General features: G+C 39.6%; 1 protein-coding gene across 1 annotated transcript in view; it reads left to right on the top strand.

The window, feature by feature from the left end:
- Window positions 1–24,103, top strand: part of MYH15 (myosin heavy chain 15) — a gene marked incomplete at both ends in the record, with an annotated part of 190,996 nt that overhangs the window by 104,406 nt on the left and 62,487 nt on the right. The window contains 8 exon segments of the mRNA XM_081235333.1: window positions 436–680; window positions 2,064–2,240; window positions 3,925–3,979; window positions 3,982–4,069; window positions 7,585–7,675; window positions 11,449–11,484; window positions 11,488–11,530; window positions 11,533–11,837. Of these exon segments, the coding sequence (XP_081091459.1) occupies window positions 436–680; window positions 2,064–2,240; window positions 3,925–3,979; window positions 3,982–4,069; window positions 7,585–7,675; window positions 11,449–11,484; window positions 11,488–11,530; window positions 11,533–11,837 (1,040 nt within the window).

Here is a 24,103-nt window from a genome sequence, read left to right as displayed (position 1 = left end):
TTATAAATATTCTATTGTCTGAGGGAGCACCACTTTCTTAAAAGACCACATTCTGAGCAGGTACCGCCCTCAAACTATATGCCTGCAGGGATGCTTCCAGTAGCTGTGATTTAATCAGCACACCACTGATTTTTGGAGGCACGTTAGCTCCTTTAGCCCACCAGGATTCTATTAAGTGCTTTAGAAGAGGTAATCTAATCTACTGAATGGCCTGAAAGATCAAAAGCACCTCCAAACACAAGCAACCCCTCCACTTCTCAACCATAGGGTCAGGGAACTGAGAATATTATTTCAACTGCTTAGGAAAGGTAGGCAAAAGTGCCGGGCAGAGGACAGGCAATTATCTCTCTGCTGTGTGTTAAGCAGCATTTCGCCTGGCTGATAAATTACTTCCAGCTGTTGGCAACAATTTTCTCCTCATCATGGCGGGAGCAGAGACCCTGGCAAATGCTGAAGAGCAGTGCGAGTCACTGATTAAATCCGAGATCCAGCTGGAGGCCAGCGTCCAGGAGCTGTCTGTGTGGGGGGGCTGGGGGGAGGAAGAAGAGGAGGTAAATTCCCAGCTGACTGCCAGTGGGCGGAGACTCGAAGATGAATGTTCCGAGTCGAAGAAGGAAGAAATCGATGACTTGGAAACACTATTGGCGAAGTCACAGAAGAAGCGTGCTTCAGAGTACAAGGTACTTTTTCTATAATGTCAGGAAGGCCTAGATGCCTGAATTCCACACTCCCAATCGGGCTCCAGGACCAAACCTGCTCTGTTTATATTAATTAACACAGTGGTCCGCAACTTTACAGCACTGGGAGTCAGAACTGGCATCAAATGAAGGATCTGGTGAACTGTGCCATCCTAATTCAAAGTTCCAACTTGAATTTATGGAACCCCACTTAATCTCCCAAATGAAACATTTTCATTTGTTCCAATCTAATTGCATCTGAAATCTGATAGAAAGAGCAAAATGGTTTCATTGGGCCTCTAAGTATCCTTTTTTGGAAGGAGAGGGAACAGGATGCAGTTTATTGAAAGGTGATTTGGGACACGTCTGAATTCCCACCTCTGTCGTTGATTTGGAGCTTGACCTTGAAATGTCATTTTAATTCCAGCTAAGGACCTTAATGTTTTGTTCTTTTTATCTGAGGTTTTTATCTTGTGCATCTGTGTATAGACTGAAGTCAGCTGAGGGGTCTGTATCAAACCTTTGATAAAAAAAAAAGTCTCCAGAATAATACTGTAATTTTGGCAGATGATTAAATAGCAACTCTTGTACATCAGTTCCCTTTCATAAAAAGCACTTGGACCTGATATAAATGGCTTGCATTTTTGCCTATTTTATCAGCTGGAACTCTTCTTTAACTGCCACTTTTTTAGGATTTGAGGCACAAGATTAATATTGCCCCGAATACTCTAAAGAAAGCTAAATTACCTTTAGTGGTGTTCTTGTTATACAAATAATACGACACTCTGAATACTGGCCATCCACTGACCTATGCTGATAATATATATTTTTTTTTAATTAATTAATTTATTTATTTATTTTTGGCTGTGTTGGGTCTTCGTTTCTGTGTGAGGGCTTTCTCTAGTTGCGGCGAGCAGGGGCCACTCTTCATCGCGTTGCACGGGCCTCTCACTATCGTGGCCTCTCTTGTTGCGGAGCACGGGCTCCAGACGTGCAGACTCAGTAGTTTGGCTCACGGGCCTAGTTGCTCCGCGGCATGTGGGATCTTCCCAGACCAGGGCTCGAACCCGTGTCCCCTGCATTGGCAGGCGGATTCTCAACCACTGTGCCACCAGGGAAGCCCCTATGCTGATAATATTTGATTAACCAGAATACCCCATTCCCCGACCAGGAGAGCTAACAGATCATTTGTGTCTGTGTGTAAAAGAAAAAGTGAATTTAGAGTTTTAAAAAGCCCATCAGGAATTTGGCTAAATTTGGTTCTTTATGACAGTGGATACCTCATGAAATTTTTGGTCCTAGAAAAGAGAGGAGATGGCCCTTAGCATTTATACTCCGCCTTCCATAAGTGGCTCTCATGGAACTGTTGTCGTCTTCTCCCCACAGGTTAAGCATCTGACTGAGGAGGTGGAGTCTCTCAGTGAGGATGTCAGCAAACTTCAGCGAGCAGCCAAGGCTGCGCAGGAGACCCACCAGCAGACCCTGGAGGACCTGCACGCGGAAGAGGAGAAAACCCTTACCCTGAGCAAAACCAAGCTGACACTAGAGCAGCCAGCGAACGAGGTCAGTAGTGACACGTCTTGCTAGTTAGCTGTGTGTCTACATCTGTACAAACCTCCACTTTTTACTTAGTTCATTTATCTTGACATTTTCAGGAAAACTTAGTAGCATGGTTCGTTTCCCTCATTATTTAGAAATAAGAGGTGAACCACTACAGTAAAAGAAAGGCCCCAGCATGTAATCTGTCTGTTTTTATATGCAACTTTCATACAACCCTGGGCAGTGGGAGAACACTGAGATGAATCAAGAAGGGGTATCACTCTGACTGACTGTTCCCCACAGAACCTGGTGTTCTGCCCCGCAGATATGTTGGTGCTTTATCTGACACTAGTATTGAACGATTGCTTTAAGGCCCTGTTGTGTCTCCAGCCATGTACTGAGGTTTGTTAAAGTAGAAAGATATGTAAGTCGCAAGCTGTGTTCTACCAACACTATTGGAAAACACTTGTAAGATTCTGGAGATGGTGCCCCTGTTCTGTCTCCAAATATCTTGTGAAATAAAGAGGCTTCAGACGAGTCTCAGTGGTTAGGGTCATCACTCTTCCTGTTTCCTCCCAGCTGACAGTGTGTGCATTCACTGTTTTATTAGTCCCCAAAGCTTAGCCTTTATAAAATTGCTGACAAGTGTAGTTAGGTTTTTTTTTTTTTATCATCTGTTTCTTTTTCCTCATGCCTTTCTATCAGTTTCCTCTATTACCTATTAGTCGTCTCACTTCTCTTCCTATTTCCACTGATACGTATCTCACAAAGCCTCAATATGGGGATTTATTGGTTGTGTGCAAACAACACACACACACACACTGTCACACATGCATTCTCACATACTTGTTCTCTCCCAGAGTTCATTTATTTTCAGGTTTTTGCATACACCCTCCAGAAATTCTCCCTTCTCCCCTATTCGAATTTTATATCTTTTGCTGGTCACAGGAAATAGCTTCTATTGTGGCAAAGTAAATATATCACTGAAAACTAGCCATATTGTAACTGTTATTTAGCCTCCCGCTAAGCTATCCTCAACATCATGGTTGGCAACACTACTCCAGACAGAACTTGAATGTTCTGATCACCTTGTTCGCGGTACCAGAATATGACACAATGTTATGGACCATAGAGGGTACCAAGGTGGTAAAGGAGGGTGTGGAAATCATGCCATGTGAGATGCGTTTGTAAGGGTCAGTGATACTGAGTTGGAAGATTCAGGACAGCTGCCTAATATTCGTGAATGATCATTGGAGACAGATTTGCTTGGTGCTGCTCCAGGGAGCAGAGATTAGACCGGTGGGACGAATTTACAGAGACTACTTTGGCTTCTTATGAAGACGCACTCCTGAGTAAGTGGACTTATCCACCCATGAAATGAGCTGCCATGTGAAGAAGTGAGCTTCCCATCACTGGAAAGCAATCAAACAAGGGCTCACTAGGCATTTATTATTGGCTTCTCCTGTAGGCTAGAACACATATTCCTTAATCTCTAAAGTTTTCCTTCATCACCGTGATTTCTAGATTCTTTTGTTGTCCTATTGATGGGTACAATATTTATTTTAAAATATCTACATAACTGGGCATCATTTACAGACTCTGCTTGTATTTTTCTTTCTTTTTCCAGAAGGTAAGTGGTTAATGAATACATCTAGTAAAGTATAAACTTTACCTATTTATTGGGCTCAATAATGCCTCCTTCTGTCAGCTTGAGGGTGCCCTTGAGCAGGAGAGCAAAGAGAGAATGAACTGTGAAAAGGAAAGTGCAAACTGGAGGGTGAGGTAAAGCTGAACCAGGAAAGCATGGAGGACCTGGAGAGCAGGCAGCTGCAGCTAGCAGAAAAGCTGAGGAGGTGAGTCACCTTTCTGTTGACTCGAGATTCTGGGAGACCTTTTATTGGAGGAAACAGCTCTCTCGTGTCATTTATCCTCATGACCCTAGGGCCAGCTGTCTCAAGACCTGAAGGGGAGGATAAGAAGGATAACAAGCCTAGGAAATTGATTTTTTTTTCTTTTGCTAGACTTCATGTGAACTTTCTTTTTATAATTATGTAATAACCTACAAGAAAGTAACTGAGAAGGCTGACTAGCAGATGCGAATGAAAGGTGTAAGGCACAGGAGGTGCGAATTATTGGAATTTGAAATTACAAGTCAAAATAAAAATCGCTCACTTCTTTTACTCATGATGAGACCAATGGCCTAAAGTAAAAAAAAAAAAGAAAAGAAAAGAAATCGTAATGTGAAGTCCCATATACCATCTGATCATTTAGAAAAACAAAACAAGGGCTTCCCTGGTGGCGCAGTGGTTGAGAGTCTGCCTGCCGATGCAGGGGACACGGGTTCGTGCCCCAGTCCGGGAAGATCCCACATGCCGTGGAGCGGCTAGGCCCGTGTGCCATGGCCTCTGAGCCTGCGCGTCTGGAGCCTGTGCTCCACAACGGGAGAGGCCACAACAGTGAGAGGCCCGCATACCGCAAAAAAAACAAAACAAAACAAAACTTGTTTGCCAGATATAACCTCATTAACATTTATATAACTTTTTTTGGTCAAATAATTTACTGTATAAGTATTAAACCTTAAAATTGAAAGCAAAACATAACATGATCAAAATCAGTAGACCTTCAGTTCACATGGATTCCCAAGGAGCTCAGGGCAAGACGGCCCTCTCAGTTTAGTTTCATCATTCAGTGAAATGGATTTTCTCACATTGTCCCTTTTGTCTTCCTCTGTTCAACTAGACTTTCTTCTTCTTCTCCATATTTTTAAAAATTTTTGGCTGAGCTGTGCAGCATGCAGTATCTCAGTTTTCTGACCAGGGATTGAACCTGTGCCCCCTGAAGTGGGAGCCCGTAGTCTTAACCACTGGACTGCCAGGGGAGTCCCCAGCTAGACTTTCTTCTAACCATTAGGGATTTTCCAGTTATTTGGAATAGATCAAATAAGAGAGGGAAACAGTGAGATCTAAGAGTGAGATAAGGCCAGGTTAAAGCTGGGAGCACACTGGTTATTGGAGCCCACAGTGAAGAAGAAGAAAGTCAAGTGAGCAACTATGAGCTTCTGGTTTTCCTGTCTGTGTACATGAGTTTCCATTACACATGCTTGTGGTCAGACTTGATTAATAGCCTACCAATAAGTTACTGAACTTGATAGGTGTTTGGAAAAGATGAAATAAGTAACCCTGTGAATGTAATGGAACAGTGAAAGGCAAAATGATGATAGAGTTCCCTAAGCATTCAATTTTGAAGGCTGTGTTTCAGCTCAGCAAAGTGAAAATGATACTCTATGTCCTTGTAGGCCACAGGTCAAAGAGCTCTGGCATTTCAGAAACCCATGTTTTCAGGAAATGATAAATTTATTATACAACATTTTCTCTAAATGGACCTATGTATATATGGAAATAATACATGAAAATGTGGTATTTTAAAATGGTGATGACAGTATAGAATACTTAATAAATAACACTGAGATTATTAGCTATTTCTGAGATAAAAGTTAAATTTCTTCCTCACGCTATTCACACAAACACAAAATCCAGTTTCATTAAAGAATTAAATGCAAAAATCAAGCTATAAAATCATTAGAAAATGCAGCATTATTCACCATAGCCAAGATATGGAAACAACTTAAATGCCCACTGATGGATGAATGGGTAAAGAAAATGTGGTGTATACATTTAATGGAACATTATTCAGCCTCTTTTTAAAGGAAATCCTGCCATATGCAACAACATGGATGAACCTGGAGGACATTATGCTGATGAAATAAGTTGGTCACATAAGGACAAATAGTGCATGATTCCATTTATATGAGGCATCTAAAACAGTCAAACTCATAGAAACAGAGTAGAATGGTGGTGTCCAGGGGCTTGGAGGCAGGGGGAAATGTGGAGTTGCTCTTCAATGGGTATAAAGCTTCCATCGTGCAAGATGGAAGAGACGTACAATGTTGTGCCTATATTTAATAATATTGTACACTTAAATATTTGTTGAGAGGGTAGATCTCATGTTAAATGTTCTTCAATTAAATAAAAACAGCAAAAACCATTAAAAAACAAAACCATTAAAAGACAATATAGGTGGTAAGTCTTAGGAAACTGGCAGGTCAGACTGAATGAGTCACAAAAATCCAAAGGCATAAAAGGAATATATTGATAAATTTGATGTTGGTACACCAACATTTTAAACATTTATGTGGCAAAAGCCAACATAAATAAAACTGGGGCAAATTAGAAAGTGGGAGAAATATCTGCAGCAGATATCAAAAAATAAATATCAAGAGTATTAAAGGAAAATCTATAATTCAATAATTAGATGAACAACCTAACAGAAAAATGGGCAATGGACACAAGCGGGCAGTTCATTTGTTTTATTGCCTTTTTTTTTTTTGCAGAACGCGGGCCTCTCACTGTTGTGGCCTCTCCCGTTGCGGAGCACAGGCTCCAGACGCGCAGGCTCCGCGGCCTTGGCTCACGGGCCCAGCTGCTCCATGGCATGTGGGATCCTCCCGGACTGGGGCACGAACCCGTGTCCCCTGCATCGGCAGGCAGACTCTCAACCACTGCACCACCAGGGAAGCCCTATTGCCCATTTTAAAATCCTCATAGTTGATAACATGCTGTCCTCACTAGTAAACAAGGACATTCATTATAAAACAATGACATACTAATCTGTTAGATTAGAAAAAATTTAGAAGTGTGCTAATGTTAAGTGTAAATGTAGAGAAATAACCTCACCCTGCTATTGGAGGCCAAAGGGCAAGGTTATAAGTTTTTAAACACATACCTATACCCGACGCACCAGTTCCCTGCTCAATATCCACTCTGTAGAGACACTCACATGTACACAAGGGTGCATGTATATGAACAGCATTATTTGTAAAAGTAAAATTTTGGGGAAAAACTCAATGTTTATTAATAGGGAAATGGATAAATAACCACATGATATCTAAATCATAAACTAGTATGTCACAGTTAATTTTTAAGTGAAGTAATCTATGTGTAGGCCAACATGGAAAAATCTCCATGTATTATTGGGTTAAAAATGTTGTAGAATTATAAATTCAAATGTATACAGTATTATACCTTTCACAGTAAAGAAAATGAAACTACTTCTACTGATACATAAGCGCAAACATATGTCAATACTCAGAAAAATGTCTGGAAGGATTCACACCGAACTGATTATGGTGGTTACCTCTAGGCAAGGAAGAGAGATTGGGTATAATAGCCAAGAAGACTTCAGCTATAGACGTGATAGTTGTATTTTTTACAGTGAATGACTTCATGTGTTATTACTATAATTTAAAGAATATTTAAACAAAATGTTATTACTCTGAGCAATTCCACTTGATACCTCTTTTCCCTAACAGGAAAGAATTAGAAATGAATCAGATGAGTTCAAAGGTGGAGAATGAGAAAGGCCTGGTGGCTCAGCTTCAGAAGATGGTTAAAGAGCTCCAGGTAATCATTTATCAAATACCTGTGTGCACCTGTAGTTAGATCCATGGGTGATGATTGACACTTCAGTAACAAATGCTCTGCAAAGGTACCCATAGTTCTAGCCAACTACAGACGAGGCAGAAAAGAGCAGTGGTTGAGAAGGTAACCTGGCATTCTATAGATATGTGACTCTGGAGAACATTACTGTTTAAGCTTAGATTTCCTTATCACGAAGATAATAAAAAACAAGTAGCTAATTTGTTGAACATTTGACATAAACTAGGTATTGTGCTAAAACCCTGGACGTCTACATTTTTACTCATTAATCCTCCTGACAACCTTTGAGCTAAAATTAAATGCAACAGTACATTTAAGTGGTAAGCTCAGTGCCTGACCCATGGTAAGCATTCAATGCTACCAATTTAATTTTTTATGATGATTAGTTTTTGTGATTAGAAGGCAATTATGCTGAAAATCTGTCTTGTATCTACATGTAGCCTCTAAACATTATTTGATAATGGACAGCTATTTATAAGTTTTAGACCAGGCAACTGTTTTATACTATATGACCATATTATAAAGTAATTTAAAGCATGGATACATCTAACTCCTCATGTATACATGCAGATGGATTTTTTTCCTTTGAAGCTAAGTATTTATGTCACTAATGTAACTATTATTCTAAATAATTTTGGAACTTTTTTCTGATTATTACCTTCTGAGATATTTTGAGCCAAATTAGACCAGTCTCACTGCTTTATGGGCAAGCTTTCAGACAATATTAATCTCCAAGTGATTGCCTATCATATTCACCAGACTTCTCTTCAAATGATACTTTATCCAAAAAATGTTCAATTTATCTAAAATACAAATTTTCTTACCCTGATGATTTAAAAAAACTCTCTAAAGTTTCTTTCTTTTTTTTAAATGTCTGAAACATTTATATTAACATATTTCCATACAAATAACCCAAAGAAAGTTTAGTATTAGTTGCTTTTTGTTTGTTTTTTGTTTTTTTATACTGCAGATTCTTATTAGTCATCAATTTTATACACATCAGTGTATACATGTCAATCCCAATTGCCCAATTCATCACACCACCATCCCCACCCCGCCACGGCTTTCCCCCCTTGGTGTCTGTACGTTTGTTCTCTACCCCTGTGTCTCAACTTCTGCCCTGCAAACTGGTTCATCTGTACCATTTTTCTAGGTTCCACATACATGCATTAATATACGATATGTGTTTTTCTCTTTCTGACTTACTTCACTCTGTATGACAGTCTTTAGATCCATCCACATCTCAACAAATGACTCAATTTCATTCCTTTTTATGGCTAAGTAATATTCCATTGTATATATGTACCAGAACTTCTTTATCCTTTTGTTTGTCAATGGGTATTTAGGTTGCTTTCATGACCTGGCTATTGTAAATAGTGCTGCAATGAACATTGGGATGCATGTGTCTTTTTGAATTATGGTTTTCTCTGGGCATATGCTCAGCAGTGGGAATGCTGGATCATATGGTAATTCTATTTTTAGTTTTTTAAGGAACCTCCATACTGTTCTCCATAGTGGCTGTATCAATTTACATTCCCACCAACAGTGCAAGAGGGTTCCCTTTTCTCCACACCCTCTCCAGCATTTGTTGTTTGTAGATTTTCTGAAGATGCCCATTCTAACTGGTGTGAGGTGATACCTCATTGTAGTTTTGATTTGCATTTCTCTAATAATTAGTGATGTTGAGCAGCTTTTCATGTGCTTCTTGGCCATCTGTATGTTTTCTTTGGAGAAATGTCTATTTAGGTCTTCTGCCCATTTTGGATTGGGTTGTTTGTTTTTTTAATATTGAGCTACATGAGCTGTTTATATATTTTGGAGATTAATCCTCTGTCCAATGATTCATTTGCAAATATTTTCTCCCATTCTGAGGGTTGTCTTTTCATCTTGTTTATGGTTTCCTTTGCTGTGCAAAAGCTTTTAAGTGTCATTAGGTCCCACCTGTTTATTTTTGTGTTTATGTCCATTACTCTAGGAGGTGGATCAAAAAAGATCTTGCTGTGATTTATGTCAAAGAGTGTTCTGCCTATGTTTTCCTCCAAGAGCTTTATAGTATCCAGTCTTACATTTAGGTCTTGAATCCATTCTGAGTTTATTTTTGTGTATGGTGTTAGGGAGTGTTCTAATTTCATTCTTTTACATGTAGCTGTCCAGTTTTCCCAGCACCACTTATTGAAGAGGCTGTCTTTTCTCCTTTGTATATCCTTGCCTCCTTTGTTGTAGGTTAGTTGACCATAGGTGTGTGGGTTTATCTCTGGGCTTTCTATCTTGTTCCATTGATCTTTGTTTCTGTTTTTGTGCCAGTACCATATTGTCTTGATTACTGTAGCACTAAAGGTTATTTCTAAAGAAATGTTTCAGAAATGTTTGGTTCAGTGACAGTATTGTTATAAATAAAGGTATTGGATCTCAAGATAACTAATTGGAAGGGGATCACAATTACCTGGATGTGGAAATCATACATTTTTTGGCACCTTCTCTGTCATAACTCATCTACAGATTAGATAGCCTTACTTATTGGGTTGGTCTAGAAATTAGCTTCCTCTCAGCAATCATACTCTTATTTAATGAAATTTTTAATATTCTAAAATAGAAGTTATCCTTTTTTCCCTATACTCTAACCTATGCCTAATTATTTAAGATGATGTTAATGACCATCCTTGTTTTTTTTAAATTTAATTTAATTTAATTAATTAATTAATTTATTTATTTTTAGCTGTGTTGGGTCTTCGTTTCTGTGTGAGGGCTTTCTCTAGTTGCGACGAGCGGGGGCCACTCTTCATCACGGTGCACGGGCCTCTCACTGTCGCGGCCTCTCTTGTTGCAGAGCACAAGCTCCAAACACGCAGGCTCAGTAGTTGTGGCTCACGGGCCTAGTTGCTCCACAGCATGTGGGATCTTCACAGACCAGGGCTTGAACCCACGTCCCCTGCATTGGCAGGCAAATTCTCAACCACTGCGCCACCAGGGAAGCCCACCATCCTTGGTTTTACTGTACTGTCCCACAATGATGCTATCAAGATTTGTCGAGCTCTTTGCCATTACACTGAAAGACTTATGGGCTCTGAGAGTTCTTATCACTTCTTTTCTTTGTCTTTTAATTCTGCTTCTAATGATATCAGATTACTATGCAATTTAGTAGTCTAATTCCTCCACCAAATTAAAATTATTTGTTATTTCAATTTTCCTGCTACCTTAAGTCACCTACAGGCTAAGAAACCAAGTAACCAGGTTTGTCAGAATTGTGTATAAAATTAAATTGATGCTTATGAGTTAGCTGCTTGAACTCAGAGGTATTTAGTCTATTAATCAGATTTTTGCCCAAGTTTCCAATAGTTGAGGTTGTCAGGTAAGCAAATTCCAGATAAATGAGGTATTGTATATAACATTCATCATGTTATTTTTTTAAATAAGCTCTCTTTAAAGTGATTCTTTGTTATATGAAAAATATTTTCTATTTCTTTGGAAAGTGCTCTTTATTAAAATTTCCTCTTCATGTATATAGTATAATGAGGTTGCTTATCATCAAGCCCTGGGAAATTGGGAGGAATTACAAATTTTAATTCTGCTCTTGGTACTGGTTTGGATCAAATCACTTAATTTCTCTGTATTCTATCTTCTTTAACTATAAAATGAGAACCAGAAGTGTTAGTTGTGAGAAAAAAAATACAGTAGAGCTCTTGAATATAAAATATGCTACAAGTGCTTAGTAAAATCAAAATTATTTATTGCTACAGACTCAGATACAGGTTTTGAAAGATGAACTGGAAACTTAAAGGACCACTCGAGCCAAGGTAGAAAGGGAGAGAACTGACCTCACCGAGAGCTGGAAGATCTGAATGAGGGGCTGGAGGAGACAGGAGGGGCCAGTTTGGCTCAGCTGGAAATAACTAAGAAACAAGAAACAAAATTCCAGAAGCTCTGCCGAGACATGGAAGAGTCCACACTGCACTTTGAGGCAACCTCTGTCTCTTGGAAAAAGAGGCACGGAGACAGCCTGGCTGAGCTGGAGAGCCAGGTAGAAAATCTACAACAGGTCGAGCAGACACTGGAAAAAGACAAGAGTGACCTGCAGCTCAAAGTGAATGATGTCCTGACCCATGTTGAGCAGATGACCAGAGCTAAGGTAAGGAACATTGCCAAGCCCTCCTTGAGGATTTAGGACATGGAAGTAGGCAGAGGAGGGGAAGGAAAAGGAAGCTAAAGCAAATTGGTGACTCAAAGTATTTGCTAGTGGAGGCTAGAGATCTTCAGATTGGCTAGATCAGGTCTAATCTCAATGATTGTTAAACTCACATGACCATCTCCTGAAGGTAGCCTGACAGTGGTTTCTGGTTTCATTGGAATTCCAGTCCATGTTCCTTGTGGGTCTCTCTAGTGATGATGTAGTAAGTAGGCTGGACAAGTGAAACCACTAGCTCATGAGTGGTGCTTCTCTCTTGAAGGATGGCTTTGAGTTGGGAGCATTCCACGGCGGGGCTCAGGTACTTTGAGTCCTTCTGAACAAATGGCGGCACAAATAGCTTTGTGGGGAGGAGAGAACTTTTTCTCCTTCATGTCCTCTGGCATCTCTTTAACGAGCCAACACTAGGAGAAACTTTATCACACGTTCTTTCTTCACTGAGCCCATTAATCTCTACACTGCCAACTCTCATCTAGAATGACTAGTATCAGATCACAGGTAAGAGCTGCCTTACCTCCTGGCAGTTGAGAGGAGCCTTGCGTGAGATCACACAGAGCAAGTAGCTGGTGCCAAATTGTACTTGTGAGCAGAAATTATAGTCATCCAGGAAAGACGAACCAACAATAAAGCTTGATCTTTATGGATGGTGGCCAGAAAAATGTAGAATTTCTTCAGATACTGAGTGACTCCTGAAACGTTTAGCATTAATTTCCTTTAAAGACCATGTTGAGTAGGAACACAACTACCCTGCTTTTCCTTCTCTTTCTTTCTTTCCACTGTCCCTGCCAACCCACCTCCAATTATCTTAAAATATAAATCTAGTGAGGACTTAGGACCTCTCTTCCTCCGTCTCTTCTGTATTCTGCATTTTGTATCGATTCTGTCCTCAACTCAAATATTCTCACTCCTTGCCCTTGTCGGCTTCATCTTCTTTTGTCAGCCCAAGTGAGCCCTGGAAGACCTCACTCTCTTCATACTCTTTGCCTCTCATTCAACCTCAGGAACTCTTCTGTTTCTGTATATTTTAGGAGGAAGTCATAAAATCATAAAACTGTTGATAGGTTCACCATAAATCCATACTAATTAGGTGTGAATTTTATACTTTCCAACTTCCTGTAGAATTTCATTGCTGCTCAGAAGTTCTTTGTTCTTCTAACTCACTTTGTTTTATTTTAGAAGAGAAACAGACCTCTAACCCTGCCTTTCTGAATCCTTCCTTTTAATAAATGTTAACATCTTACTGATAAGGTTAAGACCATTAATTATAACTTCTCTCTTCACCTTATAAGTTATTCACTCATCCATTTATTTCCTTCTTGTTCCAAAGAATAAAATATTATTCCATATGGGCATTATTCACCCACTGCAAAAAACAAAAGACTTTTCCATACTAAGAATGGTATTTTGAGAAAAAAGCAAAGTCTGTCCATATCTGTCTTAATCTGACTCCTTGACCAAAAAGTAATGTTCTATTTAGCTATTGATATGTAACAAATCACTCCAAAACCTTAGAGTTAAAGCAGTAATTTATTATTCTCTCTCTTGGTTCTGGGGGTTGACAGGCTTATCGCAGATGGCTGTTCAGACTGGAATCATCTGAAGGTTTACTCATTTGGGTGTCTGGCTCCTGGGCTGGGATAGCTAGACAGTTGGGGGCTGACTGGAAATCTCTCTTTTTGTGTGACCTCTCCATGTAGCTAACTTGGGTTTCCTCATAGCATGGCAGGCACAGGGGAGTTGGACTTACTACGTGGCAATTCAGGGCAATAAAAGCAAATATTCCAAGAGACCAAAGGGGCAAAGACTCTTGTGAGGAAGGCTTACAATACAGTCGAGTGATTCTGTGTGACTCCTAACAGTGATGAGTCACAGGGGTAAGGTCTACACATGGCTGCAAATACTAGAGACTTTGGCTCCCTGGAGGGCCATCTTTGGAGACTAGTTCCCACAAATAGGTGTATACCTCACTACCTCCTACTCCTTTAACCCCTGCAATTTCTTTTATTTCCTCTGATTATCTTTAAAGTATTTTCTTTTTTTTAACATCTTTATTGGAGTGTAATTGCTTTACAATGGTGTGTTAGTTTCTGCTTTATAACAAAGTGAATCAATTATACATATAAATATATCCCCATATCTCCTCCCTCTTGCATCTCCCTCCTACCCTCCCTATCCCACCCCTCTAGGTGGTCATAAAGCACTGAGCTGATATCCCTGTGCTATGAGGCTGCTTCTCACTACCTATCTGTTTTACATTTGGTAGTACATATAAGTCTATGCCACTCTCTCACTTTGTCCCAGCTTACCCTTCCCCCTCCCCATGTCCTCAAGTCCATTCTCTATGTCTGCATCTTTATTCCTGTCCTGCCTCTAGGGTCTTCAGAACAATTTATTTATTTATTTAGATTCCATATATATGTGTTAGCATACAGTATTTATTTTTCTCTTTCTCACTTACTTCACTCTGTATGACAGTCTCTAAGTCCATCCACCTCACTACAAATAACTCAATTTCGTTTCTTTTTATGGCTGAGTAATATTCCATTGTATATATGTGCCACATATCCTTTATCAACTCATCTGTCGATGGACACCTAGTTTCCTTCCATGTCCTGGCTATTGTAAATAGAGCTGCAATGAACATTGTGGTACATGACTCTTTTTGAATTATGGTTTTCTCAGGGTATATGCCCAGTAGTGGGATTGCTGGGTCATATGGTAGTTCTATTTTTAGTTTTTTAAGGAACCTCCATACTGTTCTCCATAGTGGCTGTATCAATTTACATTCCCACCAACAGTGCAAGAAGGTTCCCTTTTCTCCACACCCTCTCCAGCTTTTATTGTTTGTAGATTTTTTAATGATGGCCATTCAGACCGGCGTGAGGTGATACCTCATTGTGGTTTTGATTTGCATTCTCTAATGATTAGTGATGTTGAGCATACTTTCATGTGTTTGTTGGCAATCTGTATATCTTTTTGGAGAAATGTCTATTTAGCTTTTCTGCCCATTTTTGGATTAAGTTGTTTGTTTTTTTGATACTGAGTTGCATGAGCTGCTTGTATATTTTGGAGATTAATCCTTTGTCAGTTGCTTCATTTGCAAATATTTTCTCCCATTCTGAGGGTTGTCTTTTTGTCTTGTTTATGGTTTCCTTTGCTGTGCAAAAGCTTTTAAGTTTCATTAGGTCCCATTTGTTTATTTTTGTTTTTATTTCCATTTTGCTAGGAGATGGGTCAAAAAGGATCTTGCTTTGATTTATGTCATAGAGTGTTCTGCCTCTGTTTTCCTCTAAGAGTTTTTATAGTGTCTGGCCTTACATTTAGGTCTTTAATGCATTTTGAGCTTATTTTTGTGTATGGTGTTAGGGAGTGTTCTAATTTCATTCTTTACATGTAGCTGTCCAGTTTTCCCAGCACCACTTACTGAAGAGGCTGTCTTTTCTCCATTGTATATTCTTGCCTCCTTTATCAAAAATAAGGTGACCATATGTGCATGTGTTTATCTCTGGGCTTTCTATCCTGCTCCATTGATCTATATTTCTGTTTCTGTGCCAGTACCATACTGTCTTGATTACTGTAGCTTTGTAGTAAAGTCTGAAGTCAGGGAGTCTATTCCTTCAGCTCTGGTTTACTTTCTCAAGATTGCTTTGGCTATTCAGGGTCTTTTGTGTTTCCATGCAAGCTGTGAAATTTTTTGTTCTAGTTCTGTGAAAAATTTCATTGGTACTTTGATAGGGATTGCACTGAATCTGTAGATTGCTTTGGTAGTACATCATTTTCACAATGTTGATTCTTCCAAGCCAAGAACATGGTATATCTCTCCATCTGTTTGTATCATCTTTCATTTCTTTCATCAGTGTCTTATAGTTTTCTGCATACAGGTCTTTTGTCTCCTTAGGTAGGTTTATTCCTAGGTATTTTAATCTTTTTGTTGCAACGGTAAATGGGAGTGATTCCTTAATTTCTCTTTCAGATTTTTCATCATTAGTGTATAGGAATGCAAGAATTTCTGTGCATTAATTTTGTATCCTGCTACTTTACCAAATTCATTGATTAGCTCTAGTAGTTTTGTCGTAGTATCTTTAGGATTCTCTATGCATAGTATTATTTTGTCTGCAAATAGTGACAGCTTTACTTCTTCTTTTCCGATTTGGATTCCTTTTATTCTTTTTCTTCTCTGATTGCTGTGGCTAAAGCTTTCAAAACTATTTTGAATAATAGTGGTGAGAGTGGGCAACCTTGTCTTGTTCCTTATCTTAGAGGAAATGGTTTCAGTATTTCATCATTGAGAACAATGTTGCCTGTGGGTTGGTCATATATGGCCTTTATTATATTGAGGTAAGTTCCCTCTATGCCTACTTTCTGGAGGGTTTTTATCATAAATGGGTGTTGAATTTTGTTGAAAGCTTTCTCTGCATCTCTTGAGATTATCATATGGTTTTTATCCTTCAATTTGTTAATATGGTGTATCACATTGATTGATTTGCATATATTGAAGAATCCTTGCATTCCTGGGATAAACCCCACTTGATTATGGTATATGATCCTTTTAATGTGCTGTTGGATTCTGTTTGCTAGTATTTTGTTGAGGATTTTTGCATCTATATTCATCAGTGATATTGGCCTGTAGTTTTCTTTCTTTGCGACATCTTTGTCTGGTTTGGTATCAGGGTGATGGTGGCCTTGTAGAATGAGTTTGGGGGTGTTCCTCCCTCTGCTATATTTTGGAAGAGTTTGAGAAGGGTAGGTGTTAGCTCTTCTCTAAATGTTTGATAGAATTCACCTGTGAAGCCATCTGGTCCTCGGCTTTTGTTTGTTGGAAGATTTTTAATCACAGTTTCAATTTCAGTCCTTGTGATTGGTCTGTTCATATTTTCTATTTCTTCCTAGTTCAGTCTCGGAAGATTGTGCTTTCCTAAGAATTTGTCCATTTCTTCCAGGTTGTCCATTTTGTTGGCATATAGATGCTTGTAGTAATCTCTCATGATCCTTTGTATTTCTTCAGTGTCAGTTGTTACTTCTCCTTTTTCATTTCTAATTCTATTGATTTGAGTCTTCTCCCTTTTTTTCTTGATGAGTCTGTCTAATGGTTTACCAATTTTGTTTATCTTCTCAAAGAACCAGCTTTTAGTTTTATTGATCTTTGCTATCATTTCCTTCATTTCTTTTTCATTTATTTCTGACCTGAACTTTATGATTTCCTTCCTTCTGCCAACTTTGGGGTTTTTTGGTTCCTGTTTCTCTAATTGCTGTAGGTGTAAGTTTAAGTTGTTTATTTGAGATGTTTCTTGTTTCTTGAGACAGGATTGTATTGCTATAAAATTCTCCCTTAGAACTGCTTTTGCTGCATCCCATAGGTTTTGTGTCATTATGTTTTCATTGTCAATTGTTTCTAGGTATTTTTTGATTTCCTCTTTTATTTCTTCAGTGATCTCTTGGTTATTAAGTAGTGTATTGTTTAGTCTCCATGTGTTTGTAATTTTTACATATTTTTTCCTGTAATTGATATCTAGTCTCATAGCATTGTGGTCAGAAAAGATACTTGATATGATTTCAATTTTCTTAAATCTACCAAGGCTTGATTTGTGACCCAAGATATGATCTATCCTGGAGAATGTTCCATGAGCACTTGAGAAGAAAGTGTGTTCTGTTGTTTTGGATGGAATGTCCTTTAACTATCAATTATGTCCATGTTGTTTAATGTATCATTTCTAGCTTGTGTTTCCTTATTTATTTTCATTTTGGATGATTTGTCCATTGGTGTAAGTGGGGTGTTAAAGTCCCCTACTATGATTGTGTTACTGTTGATTTCTCCTTTTATGGCTGTTAGTATTTGCCTCATGTATTGAGATGCTCCTGTGTTGTGTGAATAAATATTTACAATTGTTTATCTTCTTCTTGGATTGATCCATTGATTTTATGTAGTGTCCTTCTTTGTCTCTTGTAATAGTCTTTGTTTTAAAGTCTATTTTGTCTGATATGAGAATTGCTACTCCAGCTTTATTTTGATTTCCATTTGCATGGAATATCTTTTTCCATCCCCTGAGTTTTAGTCTGTATGTGTCCATAGGTCTGAAGTGGGTCTCTTGTAGACAGCATATATATGGGCCTTGTTTTTGTATCCATTCTGCCAGTCTGTGTCTTTTGGTTGGGGTATTTAATCCATTTACATTTAAGGTAATTATTGATATGTATTTTCCTATTACCATTTTCTTATTTAGTTTGGGTTTGTTTTTGTAGGTCTTTTTCTTCTCTTGTGTTTCCCCACCTAGAGAAGTTCCCTTAGCATTTGTTGTAAAGCTGGTTTGGTGGTGCTGAATTCTCTTAACTTTCCTTTGTCTGTAAAGGTTTTAATTTCTCTTTCAAATCTGAATGAGATTCTTGCTGGGTAGAGTAATCTTGGTTGTAGGTTTTTCCCTTTCATCACTTTAAATATGTCCTGCCTCCCTTCTGGCTTGCAGAGTTTCTGCTGAAAGATCAGCTGTTAACCTTATTGGGATTCCCTTGTATGTTATTTGTTGCTTTTCCCTTCTTGCTTTTAATATTTTTTCTTTGTATTTAATTTTTGATAGTTTGATTAATATGTGTCTTGGCATGTTTCACCTTGCATTTATCCTGTATGGGACTCTCTGTGCTTCCTGGACTTGATTAAGTATTTCCTTTACCATATTAGGGAAGTTTTCAACTCTAACCTCTTCAAATATTTTCTCACTCCCTTTCTTTTTCTCTTCTTCTGGGACCCCTATAATTCAAATGTTGGTGCATTTAATGTCATCTCAGAGGTCTCTAAGACTGTCCTCAATTCTTTTCATTCTTTTTTCTTTATTCTGCTCTGCAGTAGTTATTTCAGCTATTTTATCTTCCAGGTCAGTTATCCATTCTTCTGCCTCAGTTATTCTGCTATTGATTCCTTCTAGAGAATTTTTAATTTCCTTTTTTGTGTTGTTCATCATTGTTTGTTTGCTCTTTAGTTCTTCTAGTTCCTTGTTAAACGTTTCATTCTATCTGTCCATTCTGTTGTCAAGATTTTGGATCATCTTTACTATGACTACTCTGAATTCTTTTTCAGGTAGACTGCTATTTCCTCTTCATTTGTTTGTTCTGGTGGGTTTTTACCTTGCTCCTTCATCTGCTGTGTGTTTCTCTGTCTTCTCATTTTGCTTAACTTACTATGTTTGGGGTCTCCTTTTCCCAGGCTGCAGGTTCATAGTTCCCGTTGTTTTTGGTGTCTGCCCCCAGTGGGTAAGGTTGATTCAGTGGGTTGTTTAGGCTTCCTGGTGGAGGGAACTGGTGCCTGTGTTCTGGTGGATGAGGCTGTGTCTTGTCTTTCTGGTGTTCAGGACCACGTCTGGTGGTGTGTTTTGGAGTTTCTGTGATCTTATTATGATTTTAGGCAGCCTCTCTGCTAATGGGTGGAGTTGTGTTCCTGTGTTGCTAGTTGTTTGGCATAGGGTGTTCAGCACTGTAGCTTGCTGGTTGTTGAATGGAGCTGGGTCTTAGCGTTGAGGCAGAGGTCTCTGGGAGAGCTTTTGCTGTTTTATATTACGTGGAGCCAGGAGGACTCTGGTGGACCAATGTCCTGAACTCAGCTCTACCACCTCAGAGGCACAGGGCTGGCACCTGGCCAGAGCACCAGGACCCTGTCAGCCACATGGCTCAGAAGAAAAGGGAAAAAAGAAAGAAAGAAAGAAAGGAAGGAATGAAGGAAGAATATAAATAAAAATAATTACAGTTATTAAAATAAAACCTAAAAAAGTATTAAAAATAAAAAAAATTAAAGTTTAAAAAAAAGAAAAAAGAAAAAAGGAAGAGAGCAAGAAAACCAAAAAACAAATCCACCAATGATAATAAGTGCTAAAATCTTTATTAAAAAAAAAAAAAAGTACAGACAGAACCCTAGGACAAATGTTAAAAGCAAAGCTACACAGACAAAATCACACAAGGAAGCATACACATAGTCACTCAGAGAAAAAAGAAAGAGAAAAAGGAAAAAATATATATCTATGTATTAAAAAAAAGGAAGAGAGCAACCAAATCAATAAAAAATCTACCAATGATAATAAACTCTAAATTCTAAACTAAGATAAACATAAAACCAGAAACCAGTCAGTTGCATACAGCAAACCCCAAGTCTACAGTTGCTCCCGAAGTCCACCGCCTAAATTTTGGGATGATTCATTGTCTATTCAGGTATTCCACAAATGCAGGGTACATCAAGTTGATTGTGGAGATTTAATCCGCTGCTCCTCAGGCTGCTGGGAGAGATTTCCCTTTCTCTTTGTTCACACAGCTCCTGGGGTTCAGCTTTGGATTGGCCCCATCTCTGTATGTAGGTCTCCTGAGGGAGTGTGTTCTTCACTCAGACAGGACGGGGTTACAGGAGCAGCTGATTCGGGGGCTCTGGCTCGCTCAGGCTGGGGGGTGGGAGGGGTACGGATGCGGGGCGAGCCTGCAGCGGCAGAGGCTGGCGTGATGTTGCACCAGTCTGAGGCACTGTGTTTTCTCCCGGGGAAGTTGTCCGTGGATCATGGGACCCTGGCAGTGGTGGGCTGCACAGGCTCCCGGGAGGGGAGGTGTGGATAGTGACCTGTGGTTGCACACAGGCTTCTTGGTGGCGGCAGCAGCAGCCTAAGACCTTAGCATTTCTTGCCCATCTCTGGGCTCCACGCTTTTAGCCGCAGCTCGCACCCGTCTCTGGAGCTCCTGTAAGCGGAGCTCCTAATCCCCTCTCCTCGCACACCAGGAAACAAAGAGGGAAGAAAAAGTCTCTTCCCTCTTCATCAGCTCCAGAATTTTTCCCGGACACACTCCCGGCTAGCTGTGGTGCACTAGCCCCCTTCAGGCTGTGTTCACGCCGCCAGCCCCTGTCCTCTCCCTGGGATCCAACCGAAGCCAGAACCTGGGCTCCCAGCCCCTGCCTGCCCTGACTGGTGAGCAGATAAGCCTCTAGGTCTGGTAAGTGCCGGTCGGCACCGATCCTCTGTGCGGGTATCTCCACGCTTTGCCCTCCGCACCCCTCTTGCTGCGCTCTCCTCCGCGGCTCCGAAGCTTCCCCACTCCGCCACCCGCAGTCTCCGCCCGTGAAGGGGCTTCCTAGTGTGTGGAAACCTTTCTTCCTTCACAGCTCCCTCCCACTGGTGCAGGTCCCGTCCCTATTCTTTTGTCTCTGTTTTTTCTTTTTTCTTTTGCCCTACCCAGGTACGTGGGGAGTTTCTCTCCTTTTAGGAAGTCTGAGGTCTTCTGCCAGCGTTCAGTAGGTGTTCTGTAGGAGTTGTTCCACATGTAGATGTATTTCTGATGTATTTGTGGGGAGAAAGGTGATCTCCACGTCTTACTCCTCCACCATCTTCAAGGTCTCTCTTAATAGTATTTTCTTAATTGGTTCTTTCAAAATTCAGTAATGTCTCCCTTTCCTCAAATTAGCATGTCTAAAACCAAACTTATCCCCTTCTCCTGAAGCTGACATATTTCCTGTGGACATTTTTGTTACCAGCAGCACCCTGTTTCTTCCGTCACCCAGACTCTAAGCCTAGAATTGATTATTTGTTTCCTCTCTGTTCTTGGCTTTCCAATCAATTATTACAGCAGGTCAATTCTGCACTGTCGTGCAATTTTTCATTCCATTCCCACTCACATGTATGACTTTCATTATCTTTTAACTGGACTATTGCAGTAGTTTTCTAAATTATCTTTTTTTTGCTTTTAGTGTTTTTTTCCAATCTATTTTAAATAGTGTCTGTATGAATATTTCAAGAGATGGCTTTATTGAATCATGTCCCTGCTTCAGAGTGAACTCCAAACTTGTGCCCTTCAAGGTACCCTGTGGCTTGTGATCTGACTCCACTTGCCCTTACTATTTTAGATTCTGGTACTTTGTTTCCTGGACCCTCTATTTCAGCCAAATATCCACTTTCCCACCAATATGGCTTTTCCAACTAAATTGTCTCCCTGGAATGCTCAAGTTCAACTTTTCTTATTAAAATTTTATCTGTTTCTTAATTCTTGTAGCACTTTTGGTGTCCCCCTTTACTGCTGCATTGTATGGTCTTTTCACTTTGCTTCAATAGAAGACATCTCTAAGGCAGAAGCTAGGTCTTATTTTACTCATGTTTACTACATGCTTTCCGTAATCTGTACACTCAGTTACTAGCATTAATCTGTTACATATGCCTCTTGGGAATTCTATGGCTCATAGGTTTAACAATTTGTCCAGGGTCACAAAAATTTTACGGCAGAGCTGGGCCTCAGCTCCAAATCCTGTGTATATCTGTGGGTGACTGCATTCTGCCTTACATATTTGTTGGTGGGATAGAGTGATTCTGTTCACCCTCATAGGCATATACATTATGCTGGACTTTCTCTTGTATTGTTTACTTCATCTTTTCTTGACTTATAATGCCAGAAATGCCAATACAAAGTGGCACAGTGGAAACTGAAGCATTTTTGAAAGTATATTAGGCTGACAGAGAGGCCCAGGGCAATTTAGAAGTTATAGGCAATCTCACAATTATCTTGATTATTTTGAATTCCCATTGGTTCCTGAATTTCTAGGAGGCAGCAGTTTTATGCATCATTTTAAGAGCCAGCGTTAGGATGAGTGTGCATTATTTCATTAACCTTTTCCTTCTTGGTATCAAAATTTAGTGTCTATCTTTAGGCTTAAACTTGAAGTTCTTTTGAAGGTACCACCTCTTTGAATGTTATACCTCTATACAGGCCACCTTTAGATGAACAATCTCATGGTCTTTTGCAGATCCTGCTTATGAGAATACTTTTTCAATTGAAAACACTATACCAGTGTAAACAATGCCCATGGATAACTACCATTTGAAGTGGTGCCTAAGGGCAAGTGTCTTTGCTGTGTGCCCAGTGGCTGCCTACTCTGCAGATGTGCTTAGCCAGCTTCTCTTGAAAACTGGGGATTCTCTGGCTCCTTTGCTTGCCATATCCACAATGCTGACTAAGTTGTCTTATAGAGATCTGTATTCTTTTACCCTCAGCAAACAGGTATGTAGCAGAGCACACTCATGGCCACAAGCAGAATTGGCATTTCTCCCATCTGGCTGTGTTCCTCTTGGCCCCAGTTCATAGGTCATTTATTATTGGAGAGAACATAAAATAAAGATGGTTCACAGAGTCATCATATTTTTATCCAGTTTCTTCTGGGACCCAGGATTCATGACAATTTGAGACAACTAGGACGTTAAGTCAATTAATCCTTAACATTTCCTTTGTTGTTATGTCATACAATGGATGCTTAGGAATCTAGTGTCTAGTGCCCGACTTTTTTTTTTTTTTTTTGCCTCTGCACAGGCAATTATCAGTTCAAATCCTAAACCCAGTGCACACTAGCTGTGTGAATTTGGGCAAGGTATTTAGCCTCTCTAACTCTGTTTTCTCATTTATAAAACAGAGGCAATCTGAGTTCTTGAGGAATATTGTGAGGAAAACAGCAAGTGTGCCAACTTTGACTATCAAATTACTTTCAGAAGTGGGAGCAAACATATTCAACATTCGAAATATTAGAAATTACAGACTATCTAAAAACTGTTACCTGTGTCACTACTATAGCTTCTAGTAGCAAGTGGAGAATGTGGGTAATTGAGTGTGGCTGACATTTGCTATCAGTGCTCTAAACTACCTGATGCTGATGGCATTGTAGAGAGAGCTGATCATTGAATCTTTGCCAGCTCTGGTTTCATAACCACCACCAAGCGTGGGTGTGCTATGGAACATTTGAGAATAGAACTATTCCTTGTCAGCCTCCAAATGGGCAGGCAGCTGATTTGCCTCTTCCCTTGTTTGCTACTCAGTGGATAATATCCCCAGTCAGTTAAAAAAAAAACAAATTTGGGGGTTGGGGTTTATAAGGAAAGCTTGAAGGTGACTTCTAAGTAAACTGTGGTGGGTATGTTGTCCAACCTCTCACTAAAGTCTGCAGTACTTTGAGTGTCCTAGACATTTATTAAGTGCCTATTTTGTGTCAAGCACTACATTTGGCCTTGGGAATATAAGATGTAATCTAGGAGTCTTTCATAAAGAGTTTAAAATAGTCATTAGGGTAAGCTTAAAGAGAACAGTCTTCAACAGAGCATAGGCTCCAGCAGAAGAGCTCCAATATTTGCTGATTCAGAAGTTTCCCAGAGGACCAAACCTGGTGTCATCTTTGAAATGTTTTTGGTCCTTGGCCATTGCTATATCATAAAAAT

This window comes from Mesoplodon bidens, assembly GCF_964165515.1.
Source record: "Mesoplodon bidens genome assembly, chromosome: 5".
In the NCBI taxonomy this organism is placed as follows: Eukaryota; Metazoa; Chordata; class Mammalia; order Artiodactyla; family Ziphiidae; genus Mesoplodon; species Mesoplodon bidens.
Note: the sequence above shows the minus strand (reverse complement) of the source record. Positions and strands in the feature narration are given on the sequence as shown.